Raw genomic sequence first — 17,372 nt, 5'->3', positions numbered from 1 at the left:
GGGGTTGGACTAGATGACCTTTGAAGGTCCCTTCCAGCCCTAACCATTCTATGATTCTGTGATTCTAAATTAGCAGTTGAGATCCAGCTGGATATTATGTGTTTGTGATACACAGAAATAATACGTGGTCAGCATAAAATGTCCAAAAAAAAGAGAGGAGCAGACCAGTAAGAGCCATCATACAAATATTGCTGACTTGAGCAAAAAGTTAGTTGTAGATTTTTTTTGCTATTTGGTTGGTCGACTCTGTTTTCATGCAGACTTTGAAAACAGTGCTGTTGGACTTGGACAAGAGTTCTGTTTGGCTTTGACAGTGACCGGCAGTGACGACAAACCCAAAAAGCTCCAGGCAGCTGCGTTTTAAAAAAATGGTGTGGAAGGTTCCCCTTCATGCTTTGACCATTTTTTGCCTCTCTAACTGCTCCATCGCTGGAGAAGTTCAGCACCAACGTCTCCTCCTGGGCTGAACGTTGTCTTTGCTGCTCTGCAGGACGTGAAGCTCTGCAGGACGATGCCCACGCTGCCGTTTTAATTCCGTTTCCATGCAGTCTGGTACATATGGACCAGCCTCTGTGCTGCTCTTCACTGCTTAAAATAGATGTGCCTTTGGTTGGCTGGGTTGGGATGAAGGTTTAAAACTTGGTGTAAAGTGTTACTAACGACCATCAGTGCAGTTTCCACGTGCCCGTTGTAGGTTTCCTCATCAGGCCACCTTCCTTGCCTTAAGCATAGTATTTAAATCCCAGAGTTTATTTAATTTTCCCATTCAGATTATTCAGTTTACTGTCTCTCTTTTTCACCTCTCCGCTCCGTTATCATCCTTTCTTTCTCTCTCTTGGATCCAGTCCTGCAAAGTGCTGGGTCTCGGGTTTCGCAGAAGAAGCCACTGGATTTTAACAGCTTTTGTAGGTGGCCAACACCTCATAGAAACATTTAGCACCTTGTTCAGCAGGTCCCTATTTTCTTCTTATTTTTTCTTAGTAACAGCCCTGGAACTTGCTAAACTTGGGCTGCCTTTGTGACCCCTTCTCCCTGCAACCTGGCCCTTGCCTGTCCCACCCTTTGTATCCATCTTCTCGCTTCAGCTGATCCCTCTCCTTTGATTTTTTTTTTTTTCCTATCCCTGTTCTGAGGAGAAAACAAGAACCCTAAGACTTGCAAACCTGTACAAAATGTGTGCTTTTGGGGAGTCATGCGCCTCGTTCCAGGGTATTTGGCCACTGGAAACAGAGTAATGGACGAACCAGATGGTTGCTGAGAGTGCAGTGGGACCACGATGCTTCGTGTGTAACGCTCTGGAAAAGCTGCCCATCATACTGAGAGTTTCTGCAAAGAAAAAATAATAGCAGCAGCAAGTGCAGGGACTCAGTATTGGCCACTTTTTGTTTAAATGTCAATAGATTCCTAAATTTGAGGATTTCAATTTATTTTTATTTGGTTTTCTTGACTTCTTTTCCCCATGTCCTTACCAGTAAAACCAGTGTTTCTTTTAAGAGAGTCCAGGTACTTGATACTTCCTTCTAGTGCATTTTATTTCCTTCTAAACCTACCCCACAGAAGATGATGTTATTCCAAAGTGCAGATTTGGACAACATTTGTAGAGATACTTGAGAGATGGGCAGTAGCAGTGATGAGGCCAAGGCTGAAGAGGAATGCTTTAACTGGGGCACAGAGCCAGGTAGGGTGTTTTCCCCTGTCAAGTGAAACCTCTGGAAGTCTGGTGATATCATTGAAGGAAGATGTTCTTTGAAGTAAATAGAAGATCAATCACTAAGTGGGTAACTGGAATACTGTGTTCAGCTCTGGAGTCCCCAACACAAGAAGGACATGGAGCTACTGGAACGAGTCCAGAGGAGGCCACGAAGATGATCAGAGGGCTGGAGCACCTCTGCTATCAAGACAGGCTGAGAGAGTTGGGGCTGTTCAGCCTGGAGAAGAGAAGGCTCCGGGGTGATCTTATAGCAGCCTTCCAGTACCTAAAGGGGGCCTACAGGAAAGCTGGAGAGGGACTTTTTCCAAGGGCGTGTAGTGATAGGATAAGGGGCAATGGCTTTAAACTGAAAGAGGGGAGATTTAGGTTAGATATAAGGAAGAAATTCTTTACATTGAGGGTGGTGAGGCACTGGAACAGGTTGCCCAGAGGAGTTGTGGATGCCCCATCCCTGGCAGTGTTCAAGGCCAGGCTGGATGAGGCTTTGGGCAACCTGGTGTAGTGGAGGATTTCCCTGCCCGTGGCAGGCGGGTTGGAACTAGATGATCTTTGAGGTCCCTTCCAACCCAAACCATTCTATGATTCTAACTTATGGAAACCCACCTGTAAATCATGGAGAATCAATGTCAAGGGCTGTATTTGTCACAAAGTGCTTCGTAAGTGGTGAAAACGTCCCCCTCGCTAATTTGGTGGGGAATGTGATGGCAGATGAGTCGTTTCCAGCATGATTAAAAAGGATAATTTCTTTATCAAAACTACCATCTGGTAAGATTTGCTTGCATGAAGAAGCTTACGGTCAGCTGAGTGTGTAATTTCTTCTCAGCAGACAACGTGTCCGTGTCCGTTCGAGTTGAGTGACACGCAGGAATATAGCCGTGACACGTGTTTTAATGACAGCAGAATCGAGCTGGCAGGATGAACGAGCACGTGTTGCACAGAATAATCCCCTTGGCCTATCTCCAGTTGCCCTGCGAAGCAGAAATTAAGACACTTGGGTACCCACAATTGTGTGAAACATTGGGTTGCTATGCTATCATTTAGACTTAAACACCTATTTTTCCCTTCGTATACTGCGATGTGCTGATGGATTTGGGAGTTCATCTCATTAGGGAAAGATTGAAGGGCACAACGGGTTGGCAGGGGGTGACTTGAACTTCGAGTTGACCGACTCAAGACCTGTATGCTGGCAAGTGAGCTGTGCTACCAACAGATAAATGTTCTGAAGACGTTGTGGAATATTCATGGATATTCTTATTCCTGTTTGCAGATGTTCACATCGCATCAAACCGCTAACGGTACTTAGAGCCACTATTGACAGCTCTCAGATGAAAGGCCAAAGCTGAAATAAGAGTCGAGTTTGGATTTTTTTTCTTTTTTTTTTTAAAGGATGTGGGTGTGATGAAAGCAGTGAAGATTTTGCCTTTGTTTCTGTTATGGATGGAATGTCTGGCGTGATTATAAGCATCTAGTTTATTTGAAATATAACTTGAAATTCCTTTTACTGTTTGATTAACAGCGTTGCCTTAATATCTTCCAAGTTTTCACTAAGCCCCCGTGCTTTATAATGTGACATTCCCAGAAAACAGGAGGCATCATCTGTCAGAAGACAGGAAACATGCCATGATTAAATGCATTTTATTGTTTTCTGTGAAACCATGCCCAGTTTCTCCCTCTTAATGTGGGCAGATGGAATTTTCAAGAGCTTTTGTTGTTATACTGGAAAGATTTAGGCCTGGTTTTTACACGTAATATTTGTGTATGCAAAAAAAAAAATTTTAAAACCTCAAAGGTTACTTAGTTTTAGATTACAGTTGTGAATTATTTATTTATTAGCTGAAACATCAAGCTAGAAAAACTGCCTTGATTTGTTTCATTAAAGCATATATATCAATATTTTTTCCTTTAGCAGTGAGCACCACTCCTATAGCTTGTAATACCAGTAAGATTTTGCAGGGTGAGGGAAGATGCTCTACCAGAAATAGCAGCAGTAGCAATAATTGTTTCTTTGCAATTTTGCTTTATTAAGACTTTAAATCACACGAGTTGCAGTCTCCTTCGTGTAACTGAGCTTCAGGTTCTTGATGTTCGCCCATGAGCTTAGAAAATCAGGAAGTTTGAAGATATTGGTGGCCTGGGATGATGGTGTGTGGTTCTGTGGGGCACACCAAGCCTCTGGCAGGCTCGTACGGTAGTAATGAACCGCTGGGAAAGTGACTGGAATCTCCAGGCAGAAACAGCGGAGAGAAACCGCGTTGCACGCAGGAGTGAAAAGAATCATCTACATGTTGCCTGGCAATGTAATCTGTTTCCTTAGTCTGCTGGGGAAAAGCAAGCTGTGACTTCATACAGACAGAATTTCCTGGGGGAAATAATTTTGGACCTAAAAAAAAAAAAAAAAAAAAAAAAAAAATTAAACCCTGTTTGATTCAGAGTATATGCAAAAAAGGTCACCGTGTCCAGTAACCAATTATCATTTAGGTTCTGATTCATTACAAATTACTTTTCTGATTAATGATTGTTACCATCTATGCCCATGAGCTTATTTCCAGTTTCTGGATATCGCTGTGTGTTTTAGAAATAAGAATTTCTTTGCCAATCCCAGAAGGATGTTGGAACTTGAGTGAGACAGCCTCATATGATGTGGAGTTTGGACAACGGAGAGTTCAAAATTAGGATTTGCAATTATCGGGCGTAAGGCCACAGAAAACACCTTTTCAGCTGAAAACATGTAGCTTGCAATCAATTCAGTGGTTATGTTTAATCATAAACTGTCCAGAAAGCTAAAATGGATAAAGAAATACAGAAACCATGCTTTAGAGAGTAGCAAAGAAATTTGCCCCTTACCAGTATGTGCAACAGCAAAAATTAGATTAAATCTAAGAGATTAATCACCTTGACTTCAATTTTTTTTTTTTTTTTTTAAATCTTGCTTGATGTGCCAGTTTCATTAAATACATTAATTGCTTGTGGTTTGCAGTGGAAAATGCCTTCCTGTTTATTGTGCTATCCAGCTATTAGATCCCAACATATAAATGAAATTAAAACTTGTGTGTGCTTATCTCTGTCTCTTCTGTGATTGATTTAAAGGTGACGACACAATGACAGGAGATGGAGGAGAGTACCTTAGGCCAGAAGACCTCAGAGAACTAGGAGATGACTCTTTACCCAGCAGCCAGTTCTTAGATGGTATGAACTACCTAAGGTACAGCTTGGAAGGAGGACGATCTGACAGGTATTTGCCTGGACACGTATCTTTTCTCACGATAATTTCTGCACACATTTTGGTACAAACATTTGAAATCTCTTTCTGGGTGTCTGGAACTCAAGGGAGACATGGGATATGCTTGTCAACGTGTCTTTATTAGGTGTGTGAGTGTGGCAGTCGCCACTTTGGAGGAGGAAGGTGAGGTCAGCAGGAATATGGACTGACCAGTCCAGAAATGAATGTACTCAGAGTCTGGTGAAGAATTTGGTTGTGGTTCTTATTTGGTTCTTGAAAAAGCATGGCTTGCTTTGTGGTTGGGCAAAGGAAGAAGAGTCTAGCTGTGTATGGAAAAGGCTTATGGAGCATCCCCAACTCCTCCTGTCGTGAGTCAGGGGCTGGGCAGAGAGGTGGACAGGTGAGCTGATTTTTTAGAATAGTTTGTTGGCTGTAGAGATGAGGAAAGGAGCAATGGACTTAGTCATTCCACGTAGGATTGGCGGTGAGCATACCGTCGGCAAGCACGTCGACTCCTCCTGTTTCCTCGTGGTTGAATTAGCAGGAGAGAGAACCATTTTACTTCTCCTGGCACAGCACAGTATTTATGTTGCAAATAAATAAAAAAGAAATAGAAAAAAGGAATGTGTGTTCAGTCCAGAAAACATAATGATTTGCTTGTACCCAACAAGTTGAACTTAAGCCTCGATGTGTTTGCGGAATAATAATGCCTGTAGCTTTCATCTTTATTATTTTTTTTTTAATTTTAGGGAATGTCACTATAGTCTACAAAAAATACGGAGTTCCCTTTACTTGCGAGCATAAGTGTAGACTCAAGCTGGCAGATTAACACCCACAGTTTTAGTTCACAATAGGCTGCCCAGTCATTCCTGTTTGAAAATGACACTTTCTCCTACAAATCTGTAATGTCTCCAGATATTACTGCTTTTAGAATTGGAGTTCTAAAGAAGAAAAGAGTTGAGAACTTGGCCGCAGAAGGAATTTTTAACCTCCCTCATTTGCCAGTCTTGGTTGTTATTCTGGCAGCGTTTCCAGTGAAACCAGTAGGATCCATTCTGTTTCCTTCAGTAGGCTAGGAATTGCTGCTGGAACAAAAGATGTCAGGAAGCAGTTGGGTTTGCCTCACAGCATGTGTAAATCCCTCATCATTCAGGTCGTAAAGGCTTGGAGTCTTTGTTGGTTTTCAGGCAGCTCCACTGAAAACCAAGTGACTGTGTGGCTTTTTAAGTCTCAGAGGATGTTTAGGAACTACATCAGAATGCTTAAAAATCAAAACCCTTTATCACACATTTTCAATGGTAACAAAGTTTTTATTTTTTTTTAATTTTAAATGTTGTGGGTTTTTTTTTTAATTCTAAATGTTGTAGAGAAAGGATTGTGCAGGTCAGTGTTAAGCCAGTTTCTGCTCCCATTTAGAATGTTTCAGCTTTAAAAACTGTCAGTGGATTTCAGTAGATTTTCCCGGGCGTGTAATTGATGTGGGTTTTTTTGTGTCGTGTGAAAATTATTTCACATCCTCTATCAAGCGTGATTATGTTGAAATGCAGCAAAATTATAAAGAGAGAAACGATGAAAGAAAAAAGTACATCTTTCTAACTCCGTGGTCTCATTTTCTGTCACTGTCAGGTTACTGGTTGTAAGAATTTTCACAAAGACTGCTTAAATTATTTTGCTTTCGCTTTAGTGTGATTTCTCTATGCGTTATACTGAGTTTGGTATTTCAAGAAATTCGGTCAAGCAAAATAGTGTCAGCAGTCTAGACTCATGTAATCTTATGCATTAAACAATTTGATTTAAAAACATAATCTTTTTCTTTTGTAACCATCTTCCCTATTCATTTTATTTCTCTCTCCCCTTCATTCTTTTTCATATGCTCTCGTTAGCACCATGCCCAGGTAGGTATTACACGGCATGAAAACATGTTGTCTCTGTATCCTCTTATGGCACCTGTCTCTCTTCATCCATTTTGGAGGCCTGCTGTGTGCTGGAAAGTTGATTTGGAGAACCAAATGAACAATGCTGCTGTTGGAGACAGTTATAGCCTCAAATGAGTATGATACGTAGTGGTGAATACTGATCCAACAGTACTCTGTGTCCAGAAAGGTCACAGTGTCCCACAGAAACTCCCCTGATTCCCGTACCGATACCGTTAGCAAGGATGGAGGATCCAGTGTACTGGATCACAACAGCTCCTGTCACCATGCTGCTGGGAAGGTTAGCCATTTTCCTTCTCGATGTGGAGAAACGATGATAGAATAAAAAAATAAAGAGAATGAACTGCGCTAGTTGGGTGCAGATATTCAGAGCCAGAACTGATTAGAGCCAAATCGGGTCACCAGTATTTGAAAAGACTCCGTTTCATTCTGACTCCCACCGTCTGGCCCATGGCAAGTGTGAGGAAGGCTTTCAGTCTTTAACTAGAGAAACATTTTCGAGGCTGATTTATGCAGTTTTCAGTGATACCAGGTTCTTTTCCCAGCTTCTGAAACAACATCTGCTTCCCAAACCAAGAAACACTCAACTGGACTAGAGACTGCTAGAGCTCTGTCCAGGCTGGCGAGGGGATGTGCACTGCAACGTGGTCTCCCAGTCATGCAGATTAGAAACTTGGTCAGAGTACGCTGCTCTGAATTTCTGGGTACCACCTGGGCTTGATTCAGGGCTTAGAAGAGGTGGGTGGTACACGCCTGCGCGTTACCTGGCACGGGCAAGACACGCTCTTATGTTCAGGAGCTTTGTAGCGTTCCTGGGTTCCACAGTTCAGTCTCCAGGGCTGAGTGGAGCACTATTGACCCTACAACCCCTGTGACTTTAAGATTTATCAACCAGATTTGGAAAGAATCTGTGTTTGGGCATTAGTTTTGTCTCCGTGATTTAGGTTGGGTTTTTTGTTGTTGTTTTGTGGGGTTTTTTTCAGGATTCATGAAGACTTATTACAATAACAAACAATGAGTTCTGTTTAGTGCCACTACACTTCTGTAACTGGACTGTCATTTCAGTCCATACCTTTATTTCTAAGTCTCAGAAGCAGGGACCTTTTAACTACAGGTTTGCTCTTCATTGAGCTGGTGCAGCACACAGAAGAGGGGCAGTGTCATCTGAACACTAGTTTTGAAATTAAGTGTAGTAGGAAATAAATTTCTGGTTTACTGCAGATCTCAGTTATGCTTGTGCATATCTGAGCTGTAGATAAAGCCCAAACTCACAACATGTTGGATGTTAACTGGAGCTTAAATACACAGCGGATGTGTACTGGGCTACTTGTAGGGCCGAGTAATTGCAGGAGAATATGGACAAAATCACCAGCCCAGTCTAAGATAACCAGTCAAATCTCGTACGTGCTTCCTTTCATTCACTATCTATCCAGGACATGACATTAGCTGAATAGCAGAACCTGCAACTTGGATGGTGAACCTCTGACAAGCATTGCATGGCGCAGCGGAGCGGTTCTCAAAAGTGTCAACCATGGAAATGAATAAAGGATGGTGATGGCAAATGGGGTCTGCTACTGAGCCTTGTTTTCCAACCACAGAGCAAACGTGCACTGAAGCACTCTCGTTACAAACAAGCAAGGTGTACTTTGCCTACCCAATTCACACTAAAATGGTTAAGCAAAATACTCTTCAGTCAAGATTCCCCCTCCTGGTTTTTGTCTGCAATGTTAAATGCAGACAGTTAGGGTGAGCTGCTGTCCCTATTGAGATTTTGTTGGTTGTTTTAATGGAATCAGAATTTTATTCCAGAAATGTGTAATTCCACTAATACCAGCCTTACATGTCTCACCTCTTCCACTCATCTGAGTGAAAGACACGTAAGAGAGGTTATTTACTGTTGGTTTGGTTTTTTCTCAAGACTTTCCGAAGGTTGATACTTGTGTAATATCTATCTTTGCTTTCAGTTTTGTACCATCCCTCTAGTATGCTAAATAGGCCTTTGGAATAAGGCAGTGATCAATAGCATTGATTATTCTTCATTGTCATATATTTGCAATAAAAGGAAGATAGCCACTTGCTTCTAAAAATGGATCCAAAAGATATTCAGTGAACGTAGCTATTGCTAAAAAAAAGGCTGACTGGTCTGAATCAGATGGTAAAATATGATTTCCAACAAGATCTAGTTGGAGATATCCCTGTTCCTTGCAGGGGGGTTGGACTAGATGACCTTTGAAGGTCCCTTCCAGCCCTAACCATTCTATGATTCTATGATCTGTGTTGAATCTCATGTCCGTAACATACACATGACTTTTTAATTGCCAACTGAATGTAATTCTCAATTGTTAAGTGCTGAAAATGAATTATCCCTTAAAAATCTATGGATCTAGATAAACGGTCTCTTGTTCTGATCCAGGGTGTTAGTCATTATGAGTACTTCTCCTGGATGTGTAAGCCATGAAAATAAAACTGCTTCCTTCAGTTCTATGTGCTGTATTCCTCAGGATACAGAACAGCATCACAGAGTACACATCCAACAGCGGAAGGTGGTTGTCTGTTTTTAAAAATCACTATTGTCACACTGCTGCTGGTAAATACAGGACAAAACCAGCGCCGTTTGGTAGCAGAAACCCCATTTACCTCGATATGTCCTTCTGTGGTGTCTTATTTGTCTTCTTTTTTGCTTTTTGCTGGCGGATACTGCAGTTACATTCTGAGCCAGTGCTTGGAAGCAGCTTATTTACTGCCTTGCACCTCTCATTGCTACAGCAACCGGGTTTCTGTCGAGCTGTGCGTGCTTACAAAGCAAACAGTGCTCACACTTGGGCTGCCTCTCCAAAGATGCATACAGAGGAGGAATTTTGTTTTGCACAGGAGCTTGCGGCTGGCCACAATTCACCTTGCTGGGTGTACCTTCCAGGGGATAATGTCAAGCTGGCTTATTTACAGTTTTAAGGAGAGCAGATCGTAAGGAAGCTTGAGAAAGAGTCATTTCAGCTTTTCTTCAGCTGTTCTGGTTTTCCGTAGCGGTTTGCTTGTGTGATGTAGCAGGAGAGAACTGCTCCAAACAGCCTTACTTAAAAGAAATTCCTGCTCTTTATTATAAGGAAACTTATCATGCCACAAAGCCAAGTATAAAGTGTTTGTGAGCATGATTACGGGGATGTAGATCAATCTCTAGGTTCTGCATTTGGAAGCAAACAAGTCATTCACAAGACTTGGTGGCCCTTTGTCGGAAAGGTAGCGTAACACAGATTTGTAAAGCTCTGTTTTCCCCCCCCATGACTATTGTCTGCTCCCCCTGGAAGCTGCATCGTCTTGCTAATAGCACGCTTTTTTCATTCTCCCACTCAATGTGTCATGACACCTTTACAACATCATCTGTACTGCTGATGCATTGCTATGGCATCCTACCAACCTACCAGCCTGCGATCCTTCAGTTCCGACAGGTCCCACACCTTGAGCCATGCCTCCTACCTGAGGGACAGTGCCATGATCGACGACACGGTTGTAATCCCCAGCCAGCAGGTAAGCAAATTCTCCCTAAGTTCACGGATCGCTTGGATAAATACGGAAATATTAAAAGATTCCGGTTTAGATTGTACTAATGATGCCATGTCGTGTGTGCTGCTTTGTTTAATAGAAACCTCTCTCATTTTCAGTGGTATTTAATGGCATATTATGCTGTGCAACATTAAACTCTGTTCCAAAATAAATAGATAAGGCGTGTGAATGTAGTGCAGGGACTGTCTTTGTAACATTTTCCATTTAACTCATTTTTGAATGATACGAACAGCCACCGGGCTAAACGTTCAGGGGATCTAATGAACTCAAGGCCATTGTCCTCAAAGATCTTATCCTGAAGCACACTAGTAGCTAAAGAAAAAAAGATTTAGGAAATGCCACTTTGGTAAATCACAGCATTCATTTCGCTGAGACCACTAATATGTGGTTACTTTGAGCAAGTACAAAATGTTACAGTAAGGGGTTTCTAGTACCTTAGTGCTATTATTACTCCTTTGTTTTCTTTTCTTAAAAAATTTAAACACTTTAGGCACTGCTATGCAAAATGCATCTTATTGTTTGGTCGAGTAATTGATTTTATTGTAGTAAAAAGGAGGGTTTTTTGCTTACCAAGGTAACAACTCTGGCCAAAGAAGCTGAAAGGAACTCGTATCGCTTAAGCTGGGGCCCTGAAAACTTGGACAATGTGGCTCTTTCTTCCAGCCCTATTCATTCAGGGTGAGTGTATCAATTAGCATTATACTGAAAAAAAAAAAAAAAAAAGAGAAACAAGATACCTGCACTGGCAGCAGCTTCAACTAATGCTTAACTAGGAGTTATGTTTTAATTCATTGCCTCCTAAAGCTGTCCATGAATTGTTGTGATCTCTTAAGCTCTGACAAACAAGCAAGCCTGGGTACTGAGAGTGTCCACTGAAATCGCTGCGAGTCAGTGAGCTTTGAGTCAAGTTGGAGAAATGAAGGAGATGAATGCCACGTATACACACGTATTTGTGTGGATTTTGTGGAGAAATAAATACAGTGCCTTTATAAAGTTAGTAATAACTGAGACCAAGAGCCTAATCACTCCAGATGGTGAGTACTTCCAATGCTGGTGAAGTAGTTTAGGTAAGCACCAGCTCTAGAGTTTGTCATGATGCCTAAAAGTAGAAACCAAGGATTTTAAATTGCCTGAGCCACGTAATAGCCAAGCAACCTAAACATCGTGTGGTTTACGCATATTTGGCCACGATGTTCCTGGATTCTCACAGCTGACGCTGTGTAAGCGTTGGCTTTTAGGCAAGTTTATTGGAGTGGAGCAAGGTCAAGACGCAGGCGCAGCCAAATTCATCCTTAAAAAGCTTATCCTGGTTGGCCTCAAAATCTCTGAGTGCATTTAAGTGCTTTTACTTACTGCATTTTAAGTCATTTTATTCTTTACACTGAATTCCGTGCTTGCGTCCCACCATCGGATTTGATTAGGCACGTGCAGATGGAATCCTAAGAAACCAACGTCATGAAAAAAGCATAAAAAATAACACTGGAATCCCATTTGGAATGACAGGCAGTCGTGGTCTAGAAGAGGAACAACATTGTCATAACGTGCAGTTGCAAAATTGGCTGATTTGTGACATATATGAGAAGTTTGTTCGGTAGCTGGTAGCAGGGTATTTGGCTGTGCCCAATGTTGTTTGGATTTGCTTTTCTTGAGCTCTAAAACTAACAAATTAAATGAAAACACTTGATTCATATAGTATGTATGTGTTTCTATATATGTCAGTATGTAAAGTTTTAGAATTGTTTTGGTGGTTTATTCTAACCCCTAAATAGTTTACAGACTTTTTCCAAAGGATTTATTACTTTTCACTTGCGGAAAGGTAGGTCTGTCCAGTGATTGCTGAGGATGAGCGAAATAGTATCTAGAAGAGCGGCCTTTATTTCTTGGATGTGCAGTCATTTTGGTTTTTTCTTTTAAAAAATATCAGTGATATTTAGATCTTTTCGGATGACCAGGATGCTAGTGATAGGATAAGAATACCTGATTTTAATGCTCTCTGCAGCCTTGTATAAAATAGTGACGTTTAACAGGATACAAATTATGTTCTTCTTTTTATACACCAACTAACCTGCCACTAAATATTGTAATAAAGAAACCTGTAATAATGATTACTCAGCCTTTGGAAAAGACTGTACAACACTTCATTTTTATCTTGTTTAGATTTATCCAAGTCATTAAGTTACCATAAACTGTTGGGGTGCATCAATAAAGTGCTGGCCAGTAATTTATTTGGCACAGATGATTTTAATTTTATTTTTTTTTTTATTCTGTGCGGTCTGAGAGAAAGAGGATGCTCTTCTCTCCCTGCACTACTCCTGTGGTTAACCCCAAATTGTTGTTGGGTTCTTACTGATCTCCCGTGGTAGGGAAGTGTTTCTGTGGGTCACAGTGTAACACCCCCAAGCAAAAGGATGAAGTTATAGAGAACTGGTCTCTTAGCGTGGAATTTCACAGGCGTGCATAGCTAACCAAAACTTCTCCTATGTCTGAAACTTCAGAAGAGGAAAATGTTTTAACCATTCATTTAAAATTTAAATGTAAAGTTTGAATATTTCAGGATGTTGATAATATCATCAGTAAGGAAAGAAAAGCAAGATCTTTGGTCAGAGTCTTTGGCAGCCATTTCAAAAACAAGAAGATCATTATCTCTTAGGAGGTGACACTTTTGGTGCTCACAACCTCAACCTAAACATCTCCTGGTCATTTGACCAGTTTCCAAATAGTTTCGTACATTGGCTGAAGGAAAAAATATCAGTTTCTGAATTTAAACTTCCTTCCAGCAAATCAGATTTGCTTCACCTGATAAAACTGTCTGATTTTACCTATTGAGCAAAGTTAAGGATCTCTGAATATGCCAGAAAATTTGGGTGCTCAATATGGAATAAGATAGAGTTTTATCACTTTGCTGGCAGTTAGTAGGGGATATTTTATAAAATTTCCTGCTGAAGCATTATGAGAGACAGAACTAATGCCTACATAAATGCAAATGCATTTCACAGTTTTAATATCATAGCTCACAATATCCTTTTGTGGAATTTTCATTAAGTTGGAAGAGAAAAGAACACCGCACTGAAAGATTTCTTTTCACTCGCAGTGTTTAGACATTTTTTGACAGTATCGGGTTCTTATACCTCTATCACCCTCAGTAGCTGAGTGTGAATGGTAAAGAGAAGGCTGACAGTAAGATTTAAAATTATAAATTATGTGCACAATTACGGTGTTTTCATACCTGGGTTCTGGTGATACAGTGAAAAAAAATTCCACAATTGAGTTGTATAGATTATGTTTCTAAGAATTCTGCTGACAAATACGTAAAGGTGGGGTAAATAAGAAGTGAGGCAGATCTGATATGTCAGGAACATGGCACTGTAATGCAAGAGCTTTGGGTTCATGCTTTGATATTATCTTGCTTTTGTGTTCTAGAGCAAGATACGTCGCAGCTCTGCAGTTTTTCCAACTCTGACTTGTGCACAGTAAAACTCCCAATTAATGAAAGATATCTATTTATTTCATATAATTTGATGAAGAAGTCCCTGTTTGACTAATAGATGATCCAAGTGTATCAGTACTTGTATCTGACTAAACATTTGGGATATTGTTAGTGAATTTACCTTTCTGGAAGTTGTTGCTTCCGTCAATGAAAAAGGGAGAAGGATGAGGGAGTGGGCAGCTCGAACTGTGACAAATAACGTGAATTATTATTCTTAGCTGCATGTCTGCAAAAAAGGAGGCTGGATCCTTGCTAACAAGGTAAACGAAATATATTTCAAGTGTTGTATTTTGAATCCATAATGTTGTTTTCCCCAATGTGAGATTGCTTTCCTGGAAACAGTGATGGAAACAGGACCTGGCAGCGACCAGCTGATAGTCATTTCTAAAATCTAAAATTGAAAGATTTCAAATTGCCTTTATGACCTTTGTTCAGAAAGTTACAATAAGGAGGAACAACAGGTGTGTTTCATTAACAGTGAAGAAGAAACAGTGGAAGAAAATGGCAATGGAGGTATATAGAATAAAAAGTGACGTCAGAAAACTAACTGGCCGTGCGACACGTTACTAAGAGCCTAAACGCGTCAACCTGAAAGTTTGGGATTTGTCATTCTGTAGTGCAGAGCAAAAGGAGGACAAGAAACATGTAGAAATGGAAGAAAGTAGAGGACAGAATGCATTGATAGGGAAATTGAAGAAAAGACAATTGTGATTTATTGGATTCTCAGAAAGACTGGCTGGCATAACCTTAGAAACCTTACCCTTTGATATATCGTGGTCCATATTTTAGATGCAGATACCTAAACCGAGCAGCGTTTCCCCTAATCTGGTTCTGAAAGATTTACTCAGAACGTGACTGTACATTTTAGCTATCTGACTTCCAGTTTGAGTATGTGTATAGAAACCAGATCACCCTATAGCTTTGCTGCTCTGGTCCTAGTAACCAACATAACCAAGGATGTTTATGTAGGCTTGTTTTCCATACTCACTCCTGCCTTTCACATGTAATGAATATGCATATATATGTATATGTTCATGTGTTTAATTTAGAAATCTGTTTTATTTTCCCAGTATTTCAGTATTTCATTTAACTCATTCTTTTTTCCCTTTCTTTTCCTTTTTGATGTTAAATCATCTATTCTATTGCAGATGCTCTTCTCCATGTCTTGATCATGACAACAGCAGGTGAACTTCTGCATAATTTCTTTCTTTAATACGTTGCACTTCTTACCCACCCTATTTATCCTCCTCTCTTACCTCACTTCAGGATGCTTTAGTGTTTTGATAGTGCACATTAGCCAAGAGAAAGAAAAAAAAAATGCATTCTGACTAGCAGTAATAGTTACACGTGGCCCTATTTTCTCTTCTTACACAGTAAGTGTCCACTTTCTCCCATCTGCTACGTCCTCTATAAGAAAAGAATACTGGATGCATAATAATTCCTCTGCAGAAAGTCTTAACAAAGCTCCTTATACGTTCCTAGATTGTTTTAACCATCGATTTAATTAGCAATATGTTTTCTCTGTTGATGGTATGGTTTAATATCATTAAAAGGAAGGAAAAAAATCCCCCACCAATAATCCAACGCAAACCCCTGTAGATAGGTTTAGTTTCAACTGGTATATTACAAAGTGGGCCTTTTATCTCGCTTGTCTGTATAAAGAATATTCCAGAGCTACCCCCCAGGCCATATTTTCCAAATTGAGCCAGCACATTGAAACTAGCAGAGTGACAGCACAGAACCCCATATATTTAATTTTTCATGGCACAGGCAATTTTTGTGTGACCTCAGTTCATCAGGGGTTGAATCATTGAATCCTGCACAGAACACCCGAAGTGGTACCTTCCCAAAGGAGATTACCTTCACTTGGCAAACCAAGTGTTTATTGGCACGATACCTCTTCATCTCCTTTGACAGAACCGTAGAAAGGTGAACATCTTCATAAATATTCAGCTGTGCAAAATTATTAAATAGCTAAATAAAACCCTAAACTACAAACCCATATTTTTAGGTCAGGTCACTCGATCCGTCTGTAGTTTCATAGATTTCATAGATTTCTAGGTTGGAAAAGACCTTAGAGATCATCGAGTCCAACCGTCCTTAATCTCCATTAAACCATATCCCTAAGTAGATCATCCACCCAAAGTTGACGAATGCAGTGAAGAAAATGTTACCAGAAGTTAATGCTCCAGTGGTTTCCTGTGTAGGATCATGTTTTTTGTCCTCCTGGAACGTGTATTTTGCCTTGTTTATGTATGGCATAGTTGCAGCCTGATGCAAAGCACACCGAGGCAGTTGAATGACTTGCTGTGGACTTCAGCAGGAGCTGGATCAAAGCCTTTTTGCTTAATTTCAGACTCCTTATCAGTTTTCCTTCTCCAGCTGAACACTTGGCAATGCCTGAAGCACCCTGATTGTTTGTTTCTGCTTCTTCACACTGCGACTAACACTGAATGCTGCTATCTCCTCGTTTCCCGGTTTCTTTTAAAAATTGAGATGCAGAAAAGTTGTTCAATGTGTCTACGATGGATGTGCTCTAGTGAGAGCTTTTTATTGTTTCCTGCTACCTGATGAGAGCATGTGTGCTTGCCTCGCTGGTTTGAAAGAATAATCCTATTGGAACTGACCGTGTGAAAGTGGTGGTGTCTTGGATTTGGCCTCTTCTGGTTTGGTGTGTTCCAAGACCTGGTGCCTGTTGTAGGAAGGCCGCTCCGTGGTGCTAGGTTTGCATGGCTCTTGGAACGATTCTGCGGAACGAGGAGCGCGCTTGAGTGCCGACACGCACGCGTGCGTTCGCCGCCGCCCGGAACTGTGACTCTCCTGCAAAGCTCTTTAAATTAAACAGCAATTCTTCACAAATCACACAATAAGTAGCTCCTTTCACCCCCCCAGTGTTGACACGTCCGTTTGTTATTTTATTTGTTCGTCCTGCTAATTATCTTTCAAACGGCATAAAAACAGAGTAATTCCACAGGAATAAAATCAGCAAAGGGAATAACTCAGGCTCAGATCTGAAAATCAAATATTTCGTGAAAATACACCACAACTTTTTGTCCTCGTAAAGTGGATAAATCCAATGCATATGTATTGTCTGTGGTTTTTTTCAAGTAGAGCCATTACAAAACTCATTACTATTTGCTCTGCTCTCTGTAGAAGGCACGGAAACAGCCTGAAAGATATAGGGGCCTTTTCTGTATGTCCTCAACCAGAAGGATGCTGGAGCCAATGTTACGTGATGCAGTTACCTTTCACTGTGCATGACAAGTGTATAGTCTTCAATTGCTCTAATATTAAAGAGAATGAAATGGCTTCTCCTAATTTATGAGAAAGTGTTGCTAAATTAGAGGAGAATGGATGATGCTCGATCTAACTGCTAACCATGTGTTTAACAGAAGCATTTATAGACTCCCTTGCAGTCTGTAACGTGTTCCTAGCAAAGAATTGCTTTTGTTCTTTATT

The 17,372-nt window shown here is 40.7% G+C and overlaps 1 protein-coding gene across 2 annotated transcripts in view; it reads left to right on the top strand.

The window, feature by feature from the left end:
• Window positions 1–17,372, top strand: part of ANK2 (ankyrin 2) — a 172,257-nt gene that overhangs the window by 99,891 nt on the left and 54,994 nt on the right. The window contains exons 25-30 of one of the 2 annotated variants that reach the window (XM_086612094.1): window positions 4,799–4,943; window positions 6,815–6,826; window positions 10,303–10,390; window positions 11,001–11,104; window positions 14,132–14,173; window positions 15,062–15,097. In XM_086612094.1, the coding sequence (XP_086468220.1) occupies window positions 4,799–4,943; window positions 6,815–6,826; window positions 10,303–10,390; window positions 11,001–11,104; window positions 14,132–14,173; window positions 15,062–15,097 (427 nt within the window). Of the gene's footprint in view, window positions 1–4,798; window positions 4,944–6,814; window positions 6,827–10,287; window positions 10,391–11,000; window positions 11,105–14,131; window positions 14,174–15,061; window positions 15,098–17,372 lie in introns of both variants that reach the window. The other variant, XM_086612093.1, reaches the window with a different exon arrangement.

This window comes from Tauraco erythrolophus, chromosome 5 (genome assembly GCF_009769465.1).
Source record: "Tauraco erythrolophus isolate bTauEry1 chromosome 5, bTauEry1.pri, whole genome shotgun sequence".
NCBI lineage: Eukaryota > Metazoa > Chordata > Aves > Musophagiformes > Musophagidae > Tauraco > Tauraco erythrolophus.
This window is presented reverse-complemented; position numbering and strand designations above follow the sequence as displayed.